Source organism: Salvia hispanica, chromosome 1, assembly GCF_023119035.1.
Source record: "Salvia hispanica cultivar TCC Black 2014 chromosome 1, UniMelb_Shisp_WGS_1.0, whole genome shotgun sequence".
In the NCBI taxonomy this organism is placed as follows: Eukaryota; Viridiplantae; Streptophyta; class Magnoliopsida; order Lamiales; family Lamiaceae; genus Salvia; species Salvia hispanica.
The window spans coordinates 38,471,302-38,487,700 of record NC_062965.1 but is presented as its reverse complement, the minus strand read 5'-3'; the positions used below and the strand labels follow the sequence as shown (position 1 = coordinate 38,487,700).

Here is a 16,399-nt window from a genome sequence, read left to right as displayed (position 1 = left end):
ATAATATTCTTTTGGACTTATATTAAATTGGGGCTCAGTTTAATTAGTAAAGACCAACAGGTTTGGCCCAAGTCCAACCTCCATGGATCCCTAATCTGAACCATTACCACTCTGTATAAAAGAGACTAAATAGAAGACAAAAGAATTAATTTTATCATTAAAATTAACTCAAAATTTCGTGCTCCCCTTCTAGGAGTGCAATTTTTCAACTCTTTCCAGAACTGAAATTCTTCATTCTTTTCTAGTCAAGTCCTTTTGATTCAAACAAACTTTGTCCACTCAAAGGTCATTATCCGAGTCCGGGATACAAATTAGAAGGTTCGTGGTTGAGTACGAAGAACATTACATGGAGAAGACGCAAGCAATCGACGATTATTTGGAGAATCAAATCGGTAATTCCAAACTGTATGAAATTCATGAATCAAGGTTTTGATTCCTTGTTTGTGAATTATATGTGTTCTAGGATGCAATTGATTGTTTAACATGTGAGTAATTGATCACATAATCTGTCAAATGGATATGTGTGCATGACTTCCGCTGTGCAAGGGTAGCAAACCCCAGATGCCTTGGTGGCACGGAATTTTATGTAGTTTTATTTTACTATATGTATTAAGTGGAAGAATAAAGTAGAGAGAGTAAGGTAGAGATAAAAGTGTTTTTATTTTTTGTAATGGATTATCTTTGTTAACAAATAAAAAAGAAACACGGGTCATCTTTTGTGCGGCAGAGTGAGTATAATAATATTTCTGAAACACAAAAGGAAATTTCATCGCTCACAAGGTCTCACACCCGCGGTGTGATATAGTAGTGAGGGGTATATCACGGTGATGCACTTTTTATTAGCACTAAAAATACCTGCAAGTATACATGGTAGATCTAGTATAGCTAAAGGTCAGTACCGGGATATCGAACAAGGGGAATATAATTGCAACTGGCTATTATGTACTAAGCGTCAAATACTATCTAGAGAAACAAGAGAAGTTTTGGGTTTTTCAAAGTAAAACAATTAAAAGCAATCAAACAACTAAATGCAATTAAATCACAAAGATAAAATATGAGAGATAAGAGAATTCCATGGATGAGCGTTCACAGTTATAGTTATACAAATTCCAACTACAATACCCTAGCACAATTTATACTTTGCAAGGACGAGTCACCTAGCTTATGCTCATGCGATGCAAACGTTGATTACAAGGTTAGGGTTGTCAATCCTAACACGTAACTCCATAAAGCTCCTAAGACCCTTGAAAAGTCTTCACTCTCAATTAACAGTGCCGTTTTAAGGGAAGCTAACTGTAGCGTCTACTAAGTGGATCTAACTCGCTAGAACTCTCTCACAATTATGAAGCAAGCTATATTAAATCATACAATATTGTGTCACTCAATCATGCAGCATCAAAACTACTTAGGGAAGAAACAAAGTAAAAACAAAACGGATATTAAATAGAAAATGGAATTGTATAACCAAAGTCGTTACTAACACATCCCTAGAATCCTATGAGTTTAGTTACACATAATGGAATAAGCTAAACACATAGATTGAAGGGAAGACAATTTGAACATAAAACTAAAGCAAATAAAACCCGTAGGTTGAATCCTTGTCGTTCTTGATGTTCTTGAAATCCTTCTCCAACCCCTTGCCAAAAAGAACTCTCAAATTTATGCTATGGAAGTAATTGCCAAAAAGATGATGAAGAATTAAGGTTCGAGGAGGAGCTATGAAAGCTCCCCTTTTTGGGGGCTATGGAAGGGTTGAATTCTATGAATGAGGTTATGGGGTATATATAACCTTGAGAAGGATTTAAATTTGGTAATAAGTTTCCACCAAGCATTAGGAAAGATGTAATTTTCGTTCTCCATAGTAGAAGGAAAAGATTTGGCTTCACAAGGTAATATCTTCTTTCCTTCAAATTTCAGCATAGACTGCAGCTGACAGATTTGCGCGACTTTGGTAGAATGGTCATAACTCTCTCCACTGAGCTCCGATTGAAGTGATTCTTGTACCATCTTGAAGCTCGTTTCAATACGAGGAGAATGGTGTGTAGAAAGCCCCAATCGGACTTCTGGATCTCCGGAAAATTGAGTTTGAAGACCGCTATCGCGCGCCGCATTTTTGTGGCGGGCCGCCACGCACTTCCTGGCGGTCGCCGGGCGTGTCTTTGTCACCGCTGAGCGCCGGCGGTCGCTGGAAGTGTTGCGGCGGTCGCCGGAGACCACCTGAAGCTCTCCAGATTTCCTACTTCGTGTTTTAACTCCCTTTTTAGGCTCAAATATGCACATTTCCCATAAAACATGTCAAAATACCAAAATAGATAAAATATGCAAATAATGGACATGTAATGCAACTTTGACATTAAAAACGGACCACAAAATGGCCTTAAAATAGTGCAAAATGCAGCGTATCACACGGTAAATCTCAATTTATTCCATAAGGAAAGGTCCATGTACCTGGTGCACACAAGGAGCCACCGCAATGGATGAAACTCTCATACTGTCGCTGCCGACATTTGAACTTAAGACCTTAAATTCAATTAGCTGCTTGAAAACCAGATGAGCTACACTTAGGGGCAGAATAATAATATTACCTTTTAAAACAATAATAATTTTTTTGTTTACCATCATCATTTATTATTGTGCAAGCACAATAATATTTTTTTTTGTTTATAATTAAATAAATAAAACAATTTAAAGTAGAGAATAATTTGATTTTGGAAAACATATGAAACAAGGGAATTTCAGGGATAAGATTTCACTACTTCATTTTATTCAAAGCACAATTATGATATCTAAATTGACAAGATGTAAAGCATTATAGAACATAATTGAACGAAGTAAATATAAGTTTTGGATATCAAAAAAAGAATCAAATAAACATGAAGAGTTACTTTCCGATCCCCAAAATTCAACAGATTAGTTACTCATGAATGAAGTAACAAAATCCATAATAAAGAAAGAAAGCATAAAAATTATCTATGATAAAAAACCAAAGTTAGAATCTTGATGGATCTAGTCTCCTTTTTATTCTCTTGCTCCAATCTCCAAGTGCAGAATGATACTCCTTCCGTCCCATAAAAATATGTGCACTTTCCATTTTCGTCCATCCTACAAAAATATGTGCATTCCATTTTGGGAAAGTTATATCAATTTAATAATATAGGTCTCACTATCCACTAACACTACTTTAACTATCATTCTCTTCATCTTACTTTACCATACCATTATCCTCATCTCTCTTACTTTACCAATCTTATTTTACCAATTTTATCTTAATTTTCGTGCTATATCCATTGCCCATATTTTTACGGGACAGAGGGAGTATTTGATTTCTTAATGAAAAATCTTTTGGAAAGTAATTCTTAGTTGAAAACAGTCTCTTCTTCAATGATGAAGTATGGGGAGTATTTATAGACTTCTGGGCATTTTTCTTCATATGGTAGTAGTTTTGGCTAAGAAAGGTAAGACTTGGAGATGAATAGGGCAACCTACTTCCGCCGTGTACTTTCAGCGAGCCGCTGACTTCATCTCGTGTTCTGGACTCTTCGGACATTCCTCAGCCGCTGACTCGTGCTCGGCGGTCGCTGGTCGTAACTCCGTTGGAGGTACAAATTCAAGACGGACCGCTTGTTGTTCATCGCTTACTGAACTCCTTGGTGACCGTTCAATTATGCTCATTGAACCGCTGATATGATCCTTCTCTAGTCTTCGTTTTTGTCCTTTTTCTGCCCTTTTCTATGTCTATTTTGCACACTTCTTACAAAACACGTCAAAATACAAAAATGTAAATGCAATTAAATGACATAATTTGCATGATTGACATTTAAAACTGACCAAATATAGGCCCTAAAAACATACAAAATCCATCTCTATCAGTGGCAGCAAGCCAAAACCCTTCCAAAATATCTTTGCACACATTTTACAGCCATTCATCTTCATGGCATCGATTCTTACTTCCCTATGCTAGGTAATAGCTAGTGGGTTATGGATTTGATAAACTAGAGTTGAGTGCTTAGCAACACGGCTAGATCTAATGAGTCTCGCTTGGCTAAGTTAACCTCATATGCACAAAAACACATTTGACAACATATCTAGTTGTAACAACCCAAAACTTTGAAAGGATTTTACAACATTAAATAAAAGAACGATACAACGAATATTAGATATTTCAAAGCGGCACTAAAATATAAAAGAATCTTACATTGAGTTACGAAAATATAGACGAGACATCTAATAAACTTTTGTGCTATTTAGCAATTATTTTCATTGACTATCCAAAGAATAAATTCAAAGAAAATTTGTAATATCCGATACATGACTCAAGTCCAATATTACAAAATAATCAAAGCCTAGCCTATTACAATCGGAAGCGAAAGACGTGCAAGTCTCGGGCAGCCCATTTGGCGACACTGCTCACGTCCCAACAAAGTCCAACACGTCACCGACATCCGCAAATGAATGTTCCTCCGTAAAATGGGAAAAATTAGTAGAAATCATATAAGATCTTGGACTTAATGCCAAGATCAAAATATACAGTAGCAATATGGATTTGAAGATTTTCTCAAAGATTTACCTAGGCATTCATTTATGAAGATTCACGTATTATATCGAATAAAATATGATGAGATATAAGTAGGAATTTGCAAGTGGGTTGTGTGCCTTTAATGCATATAATCTTTGAAGATTTCATCACAAGATTTTACGGAGTAGATTATGCCATGTAAACAAATAAGATATCAAATCCAATAGTAGACTGAGTAGAATTGATCGACGGAGGATATTTATCCCAAATCCAAACACAATCTTTGAAAAGATTTTTGGCAGTAAAACTCCCCAAGTAAAATTTCCCCCATGTTAAAACCTTCCCCAAGTTTAAGCTCCCCCACTTGCCTAGCAACTGGCAAGGGATCGAGAAGTATATAAACCACCCCAAGCCTTTCCACTTTAGGAAAGCATCACTATCAAGCATACCAAACTTCTCTTCACACGCACACACATAAATCGAATGGGAGATCAGGAGCAAGAGAAGGGATATTGCAGATAATTATAGAGTCCAACCCAACAATCCATCAACACTTTATTCCCAAGGGAGAATCGAGAGAAAAGTAATACTGTGGCGCGAGGAATTGTTTTCAAAAATATTGGAAAGCATACGAGGTGAACTTTTCTATCCTACATACTAATGTGGATAAAAATGCAAATTATTTTTGAAGCGATATTTATGAAAAACTCGAACATATGTTCGTTGTTTATTTTAAATGATGTTGTCTTACCAAAATATTTTGTGTATGATGCCTATCTGTTTTTGCGTGAGGCCAAGTGAGTTATGAATGATGATATGTGAATCGAATTCGGATCCAAGTGAGGGTGGTGTCCCTACTCGGACTAGTGTACACAGGAGACCTATGGCCAGAGGGCAGGTCTGGTGACCGAGGAAGGTGGCCACCTTCCCGGCACAAGAATGTTGATGTGACCGTGAGAGAACACCATCTCTACGGCACAAGATTGTTAATGTGACCGCAAGAGAACACCATCTCTACGGCCCATGATGATCAGATATGGCAAAATACAGAAAGAAAATGGATTGCAGTCAAAAAATGATTTTTAGTAAGCTCGGGTCTTTCTAATAAAACTCCTGAGTATTACTATGATAATGGCTAGACAATATTTTCAAACGTATATTTGTATTTTTCGGCAATGTGTTCACTGAGTACTTTTGTACTCAGTCCTTCATATATTTCTAAGGTTGAGCAGCGAAGTGGTGGAGGAAGTGCTATTGAGACAATACATTTAATTCAGTCAGATTAGGACTCTCGGAGGTTCATGTCTCCATACATGGAACCGCGTTCTTTTCCTTCCGTTATGCATCTTAAAAGACTCAAGTCTATTTTGTTCAAAACTCTGGTATTTTGAAAACTTTTACAAACAATTACTCGAGTTTTCATAAGCGAGTATCTTTTCCTCTATGTATCAGCACTTGATTAGTCATGTCTCCAACCAATGTTTGATTTTATTTTCCCCTATTTCTTTCCCCGCTTCTTATACCCCCGCCCCTAGTCACGGTTTCCCGACTGTACTATCCTTAGTAAGTGCGGTCGTGACACTAGTAGTAATAACTATCAGTGGGTGTTGCAGAGCTAATAAAGATTTATGTTAGTTTAATATTCCATGTCTTGAACGCTTCGGCTAAGATACTATTTCTTTTAAGTTTATGTACCGAGAATGATACTCTTATTTTGTCAAGCTATTCTTATTATTCTGAGATCAAGTGTGTGATGTTTCTCATTTCTGTCCAGATTCTTTAATCCTTCCCTGTCACAATAAATCAAACTTGTTATCCTCAGTAAATGCGATCCTGAGTAGGTTTTAATTAATTTGGTCAAATGACTCTAATTTAAATAGAATAAACGCTTTGGTTCATTAACTCATTACTATTTTAATGTTAATAAATGAGTTTTGTTATTGAGATTTGTTTATCTATTTGAATTTAATAATTGTATCACTTACTTAAATGGCTTTATTTAATTAATATGCTATGGTTTCACATAATAAAATACATGCAATTAAGATTTAGTTATAATACATTTATGATTAAATGATGAGAATATTTTAATTGGAAATAATAATTATGACTAAATATCACATAATTATTCATTTTAAGATTAAATGGTGAGATTCAATCTTATAAATAAGATTAAATTGTGAAATTTAATCTAACAAACTAAACATATTTCATATTTTATCATAACAGTAATACTTTTTGTAAACCGCATATCTCCTTCTGAACATAGATTGTACACGCCATTTAAAGTCTAAACAAGCTATATCTATATTCATGATCTCCTCCTAATCATAGACTATAGACTCCCCTCTTCTAAACAAGTTATATCTATATTCATTTATTTATTTATTTAATGCCACTATTGTTTGTTTAACCGTAGTTAGAGAAAACACCTGCTCATAACACTCTTTGACCGCATTTTCTCTCCGTCCCTATCTTTTTCAACGATAACATCAACAAATATTGGTATGGATAAGGCAATATATAGCCTGCTTTCTCAGTCGTACAATCCTGTACTCCATATAAATATATAATTGTGCTACTTCTATAGCTTGTAAGTAATTATTAAGGTGAAGAGAATATTTGATTACATATTTTGACGTTTAAATAAAGCCTTAGGTGTTTTGTTTGAGTGGCTATAGAAAGCTAAGCTGGGACTTGAATATCCTATTTCCTCAAGTTTTCCATAATGATCTAAAAAAGTGAGAGATGGGAAAGAAGAGAAAGAGTGTGAAGGAGATAGAAAAATCTGCATCAATAGAGCCTCAGCCACACAGACTCCAAGAAAAATATTCACAGAGGAAAAAGATAACTCCAACAAGGAAAGAATTATAGGTATAGACGAACAGGAGATAAAAGTAGAAGAAATAGAACAAGTGGTGATATTGAAGCAAGAGGAGGAAGAAATGAGAGAAGATATAGTGAAGCATGAAGAGGGTCCAAGGAGAAGCAGGAGAAAAAACAAGCCTCCTAGAAAGAGCAGCTAATTTTTTTTTTTTTTTTTTTTTTTTTTTTTTTTTATGTTCTAATTTGATTTTATTGCTGCAACTCCATTTTTATATGTGCCTATCCTTCTAAAGTTTGGTTCCATATCTTTGGTGTTGGTCTCACTCGTATTTCATTATTAAATTATTTGTTTATATATAATTACAGTTTGTAAAAAGAACTATAACTAACGATTATAATAAAAAACTAAATTTTTTCTATACATTATTCCCTCTGTTCCTAAAGGCTAAAAGTATGAATATAAGAGTTTTGATTCTTAAATACATGTAGAAATTTAAGATAATCTCCATTGTTTTGAATATAAGAGTTTTGATTCTTTAATACATAGTATATTTTTTAATGTAAGAGTTTTGATTTTGAATAGTGAATTACAGAATTAGCATGTGGACATTTAAGATAATACAATAAAAAGAAATGCAAAGGCACCTGACCATTTTTCTTTTTTCTTAAGCAAAATAAACCTAAAAAGATTTATTCAAAATAATCACTCTTGATGACATTATCTGTATTCACTTTGCATAGTCACAAACAATCCATCTAATTCCACAAAATATTACCTCAGTAGTGAGCACTTACATGAACTGCAAATAATCAGGTAACAACAACAAAGAATGAACCAAGCTGTCTGCATTCATGAATGAAATAGATACACAAATCCTGCTGTACAAAATTCATCTCACCTCTCAGTAAAGTGGTCGTCGCTCTGGGCTTGGTATCCAATCTCAGAAGAGGGGTTCTCCGTCTGCTTAAAATCTAAACAAGAAATACAATGACGAGGAAAGACTCACAGTTCCGCCTGGCTCAAAATTGTTGGGCACGGTAAAGCTCAAATGCTCTTCAACAAGAAAGGAACCTGTGAAGGACTCTATGATGTACAATGTGCATGATATCAAGGCCGCCACGTGGTCTTCTGGGCAGTCAGGATGCCCTCCCGGTCTTGTGCAAAAGTCATCCGGATCTCCCAGTGCAGGCCTCTTAGAATTTCTTCGAGAGGGTTGAGAATTTCTACTTTGTCACGGATGATTACCCAACCACCTGGCCTTAGAAGCCGGTCCATCTCAACAATAATCACTACGGCCTGCTTGCATCTGAAGATAAATAAATAAGAGTGAGGCTAAATAAGTATAGCTCTAGTTATAACCTATTAAAGGAAACTAGGAATGGTTACGATAGACCTAAACTCACATGTTTAATAGTGAAGAGAAAACTCAAAGTTAGATTATGTAAGGGGAGTTTACTTTGGCAGATATATCGGCGATATACATAAGATTGAGTGTTTGAACTTGATACACAGCGTGCAAGTATAATTTAGTGCAACAATTACATAAAATAATATATATTGCATTAATGATGGAGCAGTGGGAGTTATTACAAGAAGAGGTTACAAGATGGTGGAGGTTGTGGAGTGGAGTTACTAATAATGGTATTATGATCATTATTGTCATATTTATTTCCTTAGTCTTTTCATTTGTTTTTGAGAGTCCTATATATAGGTTGGTCCATGTTTGAGGGAAGGGGAAGTCTGGAGTTTAGTACCTCGTGAGAGGAGTGGCCTCGCAAGAGGATTATCTTTTGTTTCGTTCCAATTATTAAATCAATATATTTTCTGTTCTTATTGTTCGTTTTCAGCCCTTCTCGCCTCTTTTCTCTAACAGAACTTTGAAGGATTACATGATGAACGAGCTGCAAATTCCGTGATCCATCTAAGTATGTGGTGGATCGACTTAACATTATAGTATCTATCAATCTAAGCTAGTAAAGTGAAAAGACAACTAAAAGAAATTGCAACAACCAAGTCCTCCTATACCAAGTCTGAAGTTGCTAGTATAATTTATTCTAGTGATAAAACGTCGAAAGATCTAGTAGTATTATTTCATGTACTATCCCTTAAGTTCACCTTTTCTAATGAACATACCCTTACATTAAATTACTAATACACTACAAATACCTATTTAAGGTTGAGGTACACTCCGGCACATCCAGATGCACGGTGCATCGGCCTTAAATAAATCGTAATCATGATTAATTGGGTATTAATAAGCCATAGTTAGCAATTGATGAACCCAAATTTGATTTAATTAGGGTGGAATTTTTTACTTTTGATGTTTGTACTTGTTGAATATTGCATTGCACCTATCATCTGATCATATCAGCCCAGAGAAGATGAGGAAACCTTAATAGCGATATATGGCATACATTCAGGAACAGACATTTCCTATAGTAGCACATGACCAACAAAGATGCTGAAGTAGCTCAGAAATAGGAAGACATGGGAAAAAGGATTTGCAGCGGACCTGTTCTTAAGCCTTGAGAAGAGATGATCCGCATGCAGGAGGTCATAAGATCGAGGATAAGAACCAAAAGATTCACACCAGTCGTGGTACACACCAAGAAGCCCACGCTCAAAAATGATGGGAAGTGTATCTGGTGCATGTACAGGAACCACATTCATAACCCACACATTCTGGTCCGAAAGTGCAGCTGCAAATCTGTATGAAAGTATAGTAAAAACCACAAGTGTATGAATCTGGACAATTAATTATTATCGAGTGTACACCAATGACCGTATGATTTCCTCTCTTTTAATTTAAAATCGTCTTGATATTAACTCCTCTTTTTCTTAATTCAAAATTTCCTTCACAGGTTTTTCGGGTAGGGAGAGTGCTGAGCTCTAAGAAAAATAGAGTTTCAGAACTATGTAATTACTCTAGCAGCTTACCCTCCACTTATGGCTTTCATGTCCAATATGTTTCTGATGGTTGACCAATCGATATCCATTCCAACTAGATATGATTTGTTCACTATAGATTTCCAGTGCTCGCTGTCAGCAGCTAACTTCTCTCTGTTGTTCATCCATTCAGGAAATGTATGAAGCCTCTTTGGCCATTCCGCGGGCCACTCAGCCCCATGTTGTTCAATGGCTTCAGGAACGGTGTGGAGGCAAGTTTTTAATGGAGCATACCTGTATTAATATCGAAAGCACCCAGATTAACATCGTCTGCAGTAATGTATGATGCTGGAACACAGGATCTTTCAACTCAAAGCAACACTTCACGTACAGGTAACAAGTTTAAAGAATGTTTAAAGAATGCATTCCTTCAAACAAAAAGTACAGCATGTGCATGTCAGCCATAGTTTCATCTACAAATATGGCATTATCAGGGACTAAAAACCAATGAAATGGTAAAAGAGCGAGGTTTATTTCTTATCTGCTTAGTCATACTAAACAAGCTTAGGCCAGGTTCCCATATAAACTCACACTTGCATCTCAAAATTAGACATGGCACTGCACTCCCTAAGATGTGAGATCACTGGTCCTATTAGATTCTTTAGTACTCCCTCTGTCCCAAGGTAGTTGGGGCATTTCTTTTGAGCACGAGATTTAAGAAATTGATGTCTTAAAGGTTAAAGTGGACAGAGTAAAGTACGTAAAGTTTTTGCCAAAAAAGAAAATGACTCAAGTACCTTGGGACAACCCAAAAAGGAATACGACTCAACTACCTTGGGTGGAGGGAGTACTTGTTATAGAATAAGTATTCTACATCGGTTATGTGTCCTAGTTAGGCTTAACATCTTGTACTATATAACTGTGTTTTGTAAAGTAATGAAAGACATCTAATACCTAGTACTCCCTCAGTTCCATGTTAACTGAGTCATTTCTATTTTTGACAAAAAGTAACCATCTATTTTACTTTATTCTCTCTTCATCACTCTTACTTGATTCCCTCTCTTTATTCACTATCCACTTAACACACTATTCTTAAACTCCATGGCAAAAAGAAACGCTTCTATTAACAAGGAACGGAGGGAGTACTATTTTTCTCTACTATGTCTCTATACTATTCCACATATCTCTATATCTTATTGTACTAGGTACCAATATGTGTATAGAGTTATTTATATCATTGTACGATTAGTTTTATTCATCTCTTTCCTCAATGCTTTACTATAGTCACAAGACTCATAACCAATGCCACGCCTCCCAGAGGCAGATAGAATGTCAGAAAAATGCTTTGCACGCGGCTTCATCAGTACAGAATCTTTAAAGCCCTAAAGTTGTCATCAGCAGCAATGAACAGAACTACAACAATGTTTAGGTAGAAGTTTTATATCATGGAAAGTGAAACCATCCAACTCTGAAGCAGCAGAGATAGAATTGAACACAACTTCTAGAAGCTGATATAGGATTAGCTAGCATATTTCCACTCGGTGAAGATCACAGAACAGGGAATAAACTAGATTAGACCAAGGCCATGGCCTTCTTAGCTGTGTTAGTGCCATAAAAAGTATGGCGTGCCTGAATGTACATAATTTATCTTGCACATGCGGAAGGTACAAGTATGATCATTCCATATGTTCCTAGATGTGGTATCTGCCATTTACTAGGGAAGATAGATAAGACAACACACATTTTAGGTCATTTTAGGTTAGATAACTCAAAGATAGAGGAGTTAGCTAGCCTACCAAACTGCCCCTTATTTTCTTGCAGTTGCACAATTCTTTCTTCACTTCTTGTTTTCTTTTAATCCTCAAGTGACTTATATCCACTAATCCTTCAGGTTTTGTGTTTTAAATCACAAATGCTGATCTTAACTCTTATCACATAGAAAGTGACATGAGTTGCTCAATCAACCACTGGACAACGCTGATTTCTGCTGAAACATGAATAATGCATAAACTTAACTAAAGGAAGATCATATTCTTACCATGCAAAATCTGGGTTCTCGTTTTCCTTGCATAGAGGTGGAACTTTCTTTCGTCTCAATTCATAAATATTATTTTCTTCTGGCTTTTGATATATTTTCATGCCTATGTCACTGAGTTCATCAGTTTTATCAGCCAGGATGTTCCAACAAATTGATGACGTCAATGTGGACAAAGCTGGAAAAAGGGATGAAATTAGAAAACGCCACATGCTTTGGTCAGAGAGAAGCATAGACGAACTTGCAGGGATCAATAAACTGATATAGAATCATGTTAAATTGAAAAATGGAACTAATTACTCCATATACACAGGATATTCCCCAGTTATATGAATTACAAATAAAAATGAACGAATTCCCACATAAAATTGAAGGGGAGTTACAACAGTAATATTACAGAAAGTTAACGAGCATATTCAGCTAATGCAACCACAATATAAGAAAACTCATTTAAAATCTGAGGGCATTTCACAAATTTGACATGAAATGATGGAGCTTGTGAGAAGTGGGAACTAAGAGCAAACCTTCTTCAGCTTCGATACTGCCATGCTTAGTTGACAAAATGAAATACCCTCCAGGCCTTAATATCCTATTCATCTCCAAGATAATCTTGGTCGCACCTGAAATTAGATCATATGAATGTCTACCTGATTCTATGCATAAAATGATAGAAAACGAAAAATTTAAGATGAATTGGGAGCTGAGATTGGCATCACTGACCATTTGAATGCCAAGAGATACTGCATTCGCCACAATGAATTGCATCAAAGACTCCACTAGGAAATGGAAGTCTTCGATTTTCAAGAGGGCTAACAACAGCGGGGAAACCACGCTCGAGAGCAACTTGTGCTAGGTCCACTAAGTCATCTTTCAAGCCAAGTGTAAGAGCCAAAACACCCTTCTCAAGTAGAGAAGCCGTAAAGCTCGAATCTTTACATCCCATATCTAGCACAATGCGAATGTTTTTCCCCAATTCAATGTCTGGCACCATCTAAATCCACCAAATTCCGGAAACCAAAGATGCAAGTATCCATGTTTAAAGGACAAAGATATAGGCAGAGTCCAACTCTCATATCAAAGATTCATATATAAATGCAGGAACTTGATTAAGACTATCCTTACACATGTATGAGAACTTAGATTAGTTAAAAGTTCTTTTGCATCAATTTTCGCCACTCACTAGAATAATCAAGACAAACTGTAAGAGGTTTACCCTAGACACATACTATCCAGACAAATATCAAGCTATACAACTTTTTCAGATGAAAAAAGTTATCATATTACATGAAACAGTAAGAACACCTCACCTCTTCTATCGAATCTAGATAATGCTGAACTCCACCCTTGAATACAGACTGGTTCTGCGGGAAAGTGAGATAATCTCCAGATTCTACCAACCAATCGTGTGTCTTAATATATGCAGCTAATTTTGGATGTTCCACGTTTTTATACAATATCTGCGAGAAACATACAGTTAGCAAGCGTACGCTTTCTACACAAAGCAATCAGAGATTAAAAACTTTACAAGTATATACCTTCCCTTTGCTCTCAGGCCACCTCACCGGAGTCCTATAGCCATCACGAGGGAGGGGGACGAGACACATTACAGCTGATCTCGGACAACTCCTCTCACGATGCCTATAACTCTGCAACCTCCCCGTGGCACTTTCAATGTCGATACAAGGAATGTAGTTATGCTTGCTCCTCGTGTTGCATAACTTCCATGTGTACCGTTTCTTAGGATCAAACACAGGACCTGATGCCTTCCTATTCACCCTCCGCGAACCTCCATTTTCCTCCTCACGGGCTTCCTGATCCAAGTCCTCTGCATTGATGAAATTAGCATCTTCCTCCACAGAATCATTGGCATTGGCATTGGCATCACCCTCCCCATCACTACCTTCGTTACCACCCTTCTCCCCAATCACCTCCTCCTCCTCCTCCACCTCAGATCCTTCACCTTCTCGGGTCTTGTTTTCATCATCCTTTTCCGACAGCTTCGCATCCCCACCACCACCACCATTTTCCGGCTTCTTCACCAGGTTCAACGGGACGGACCCATTACTGATTTTCTTGTCTTTATCACCCAAAACCAATCCAGACTTAAATCTCTGCTCCCCACTTTCTTTTTTTTCCATTTTGGGTACTATTTTATCAGAGTGAAGTTGGGAATTACTTGCAGAAACCGGCTCAGCAATATCATCAAAAGTCTCCCTTTGAGAAGTGACGGAATAATTGGAAAACAAAGACCATACAATTACAAAGCAGAGACCCAATACCACAGTTGCAGACAGCTTCACAAAGAAACCATATGACTGATAAGAGCGCTTCACTTGGGGCCCTAATCTTCCTATTGCCATTTCACTCCCTCTCTCTCCAAACCCACAAAAATTCCTTCCAAGATTTCAACTCCAATTTGGTGAAGTTACTTTAAAGTTTTGGCTAATGATGGGAGAGAGGTGGAATGATTACAATATGAACTCTAAAATGAGTAGAAGTGAAGGAAGATCCAGAAACCCATTTTTTTAACAAAGTTTTAATGCTAAAAAATAAGATCTTTACTGAGGGGCTTCGCATGTTGCACTCCCTCCGTCCCCATTAAGAGTCACACTTTTTCATTTTGGTCCGTCCTAAATTAAGAGTCACACTTCTTCATTTCGGTCCGTCCCCAATTAAGAGTCACACTTCATTTTTACCATAAATAATAATAGTAATGTAACACCCCGACTTTTTTTTTTTTACGCTAAGACTTAGAAAAATCGATATATATATATATATATATAAGTTTCGCGTCTAATTTTTTTTTATTATTACTTCTTGTTATGATTAATCGTTGTGAAATATATTTTGAGTAGTGAACAAAAATAGTAATATTTCAATATAAAGTTTGCTCTAATAAAAGTCCGTTTGTGAAGACCGAGTTTCAAATAAAAAGTCCGTACACGAGTTCAACGTTTAAGTAAAGATTTACTAAAAATAACCCCTTTTGTTCAAAATCTGATCTTGAGTTTTAGGGTTTATTTGATTCAAGTTTTTGGGCCTCCCCTTTGGGCCAAGTAATTAATTTAGTAAGATGGTCTCTTATTTTGTTCATAAAAACTAATTTAAATCATTATACTCTTTCAAGAAGGGCGTGTTCGCGGAGTTTGATTACCCAAGGTCGAGCTTTTGTAGAGTTTTACTTGGAAGCTTTGAGGTGGGCTTTATATCCAACACATTAAGTGTGGATAAAATTATCAAATATATGAAATGATTTTTGTTTGATAAAATCGCACTTACTTTTTTTTCAAATGTTATCGTGCCATAAATTATTTGTTTTATGATGCCTATCTGCTTGGCGATGCCAAATGAATGAATGAATGAAACGAATTCGGCTCCAATAGGACCAAGATCCTATTCGAGTTAGTGTACACAAAGGAATGGACCGTGAGTCATCGTAAGGGTTGGCCGGTCAATGTGATCGTGGAAGGTGGCCACCTTCCCGACACACAATGAACTATCAGATATGGCGGATTGATGGAATGAACTTAGCTTGATCAAGCGAACTTTATGAAAATGAACTTAGTAAGCTCGGGCCTTTAAGAAAAACCCCCGTGTGTTACTGTGATGGCATGATAATAACTTTTTCTTATATGTGTATCTTTCGGCAATGTGTTCACTGAGTACCCCGTACTCAGCCCTGCATGTATTTCTAAATGTGCAGGTTGAGCAAGTGATGAACTGGTGGCTGAGTGGAGTTGGTGGTCGTCTCATCTCTTTTGTAGGATTTTCGTGGCATGTGTCTTCATACACATGACCATATGGTTACAACTCCTTCCGCTGTGCTTATGTTGTAGTATTTTGTACTAATGGGTCATAGGAACAATGATTAGTAACGAGTGACCTATGTTAAACACTCTTTTAAATCCTCATGATCTTTCGTTGTCTTGTGAACCTCTTTTATCTTATGAAGAAGTACTTGCATGTCTTATTGTAAATTCTTTCGTCCCCTTTCTATCCCCTCTTCTTAATTCCCTCCCCTGGTCATGATTTACCGAGCAATGCTATCCTTAGCAAAGCGCGGTCGTGACAGAGTGGTATCAGAGCCTAGGTTTCCTTTCCGCTCTGAACCCATGAGTTTTCCTTCTTAAATGGT

The 16,399-nt window shown here is 36.6% G+C and overlaps 1 protein-coding gene and 1 long non-coding RNA gene across 3 annotated transcripts; one reads left to right on the top strand and one right to left on the bottom strand.

Annotated features, from left to right (window-relative positions):
• The first annotated feature begins 4,975 nt into the window (after window positions 1–4,975).
• On the top strand, window positions 4,976–6,254 carry LOC125200820. The gene is made up of 2 exons (XR_007172790.1): window positions 4,976–5,151; window positions 5,740–6,254. It is a non-coding gene; the product is annotated as an uncharacterized LOC125200820 (long non-coding RNA).
• A 1,826-nt stretch (window positions 6,255–8,080) lies between these two features.
• LOC125201416 (probable methyltransferase PMT28) lies at window positions 8,081–14,771 on the bottom strand. Of its 2 annotated transcripts, XM_048099509.1 has the most exons (9): window positions 13,800–14,771; window positions 13,572–13,721; window positions 12,985–13,255; window positions 12,789–12,884; window positions 12,268–12,442; window positions 10,281–10,523; window positions 9,856–10,050; window positions 8,415–8,649; window positions 8,081–8,314 (listed from the first exon to the last, which is right to left on the bottom strand). In XM_048099509.1, the coding sequence occupies exons 1-8, from the start codon at window positions 14,622–14,624 to the stop codon at window positions 8,451–8,453; spliced, it is 2,154 nt and encodes a 717-aa protein (XP_047955466.1). In that variant the 5' UTR covers window positions 14,625–14,771; the 3' UTR covers window positions 8,081–8,314; window positions 8,415–8,450. The 2 variants fall into 2 exon arrangements, with proteins under 2 accessions (XP_047955466.1, XP_047955465.1); XM_048099508.1 differs by having other exon boundaries at window positions 8,081–8,649.
• Between the last annotated feature and the right edge of the window lie 1,628 nt (window positions 14,772–16,399).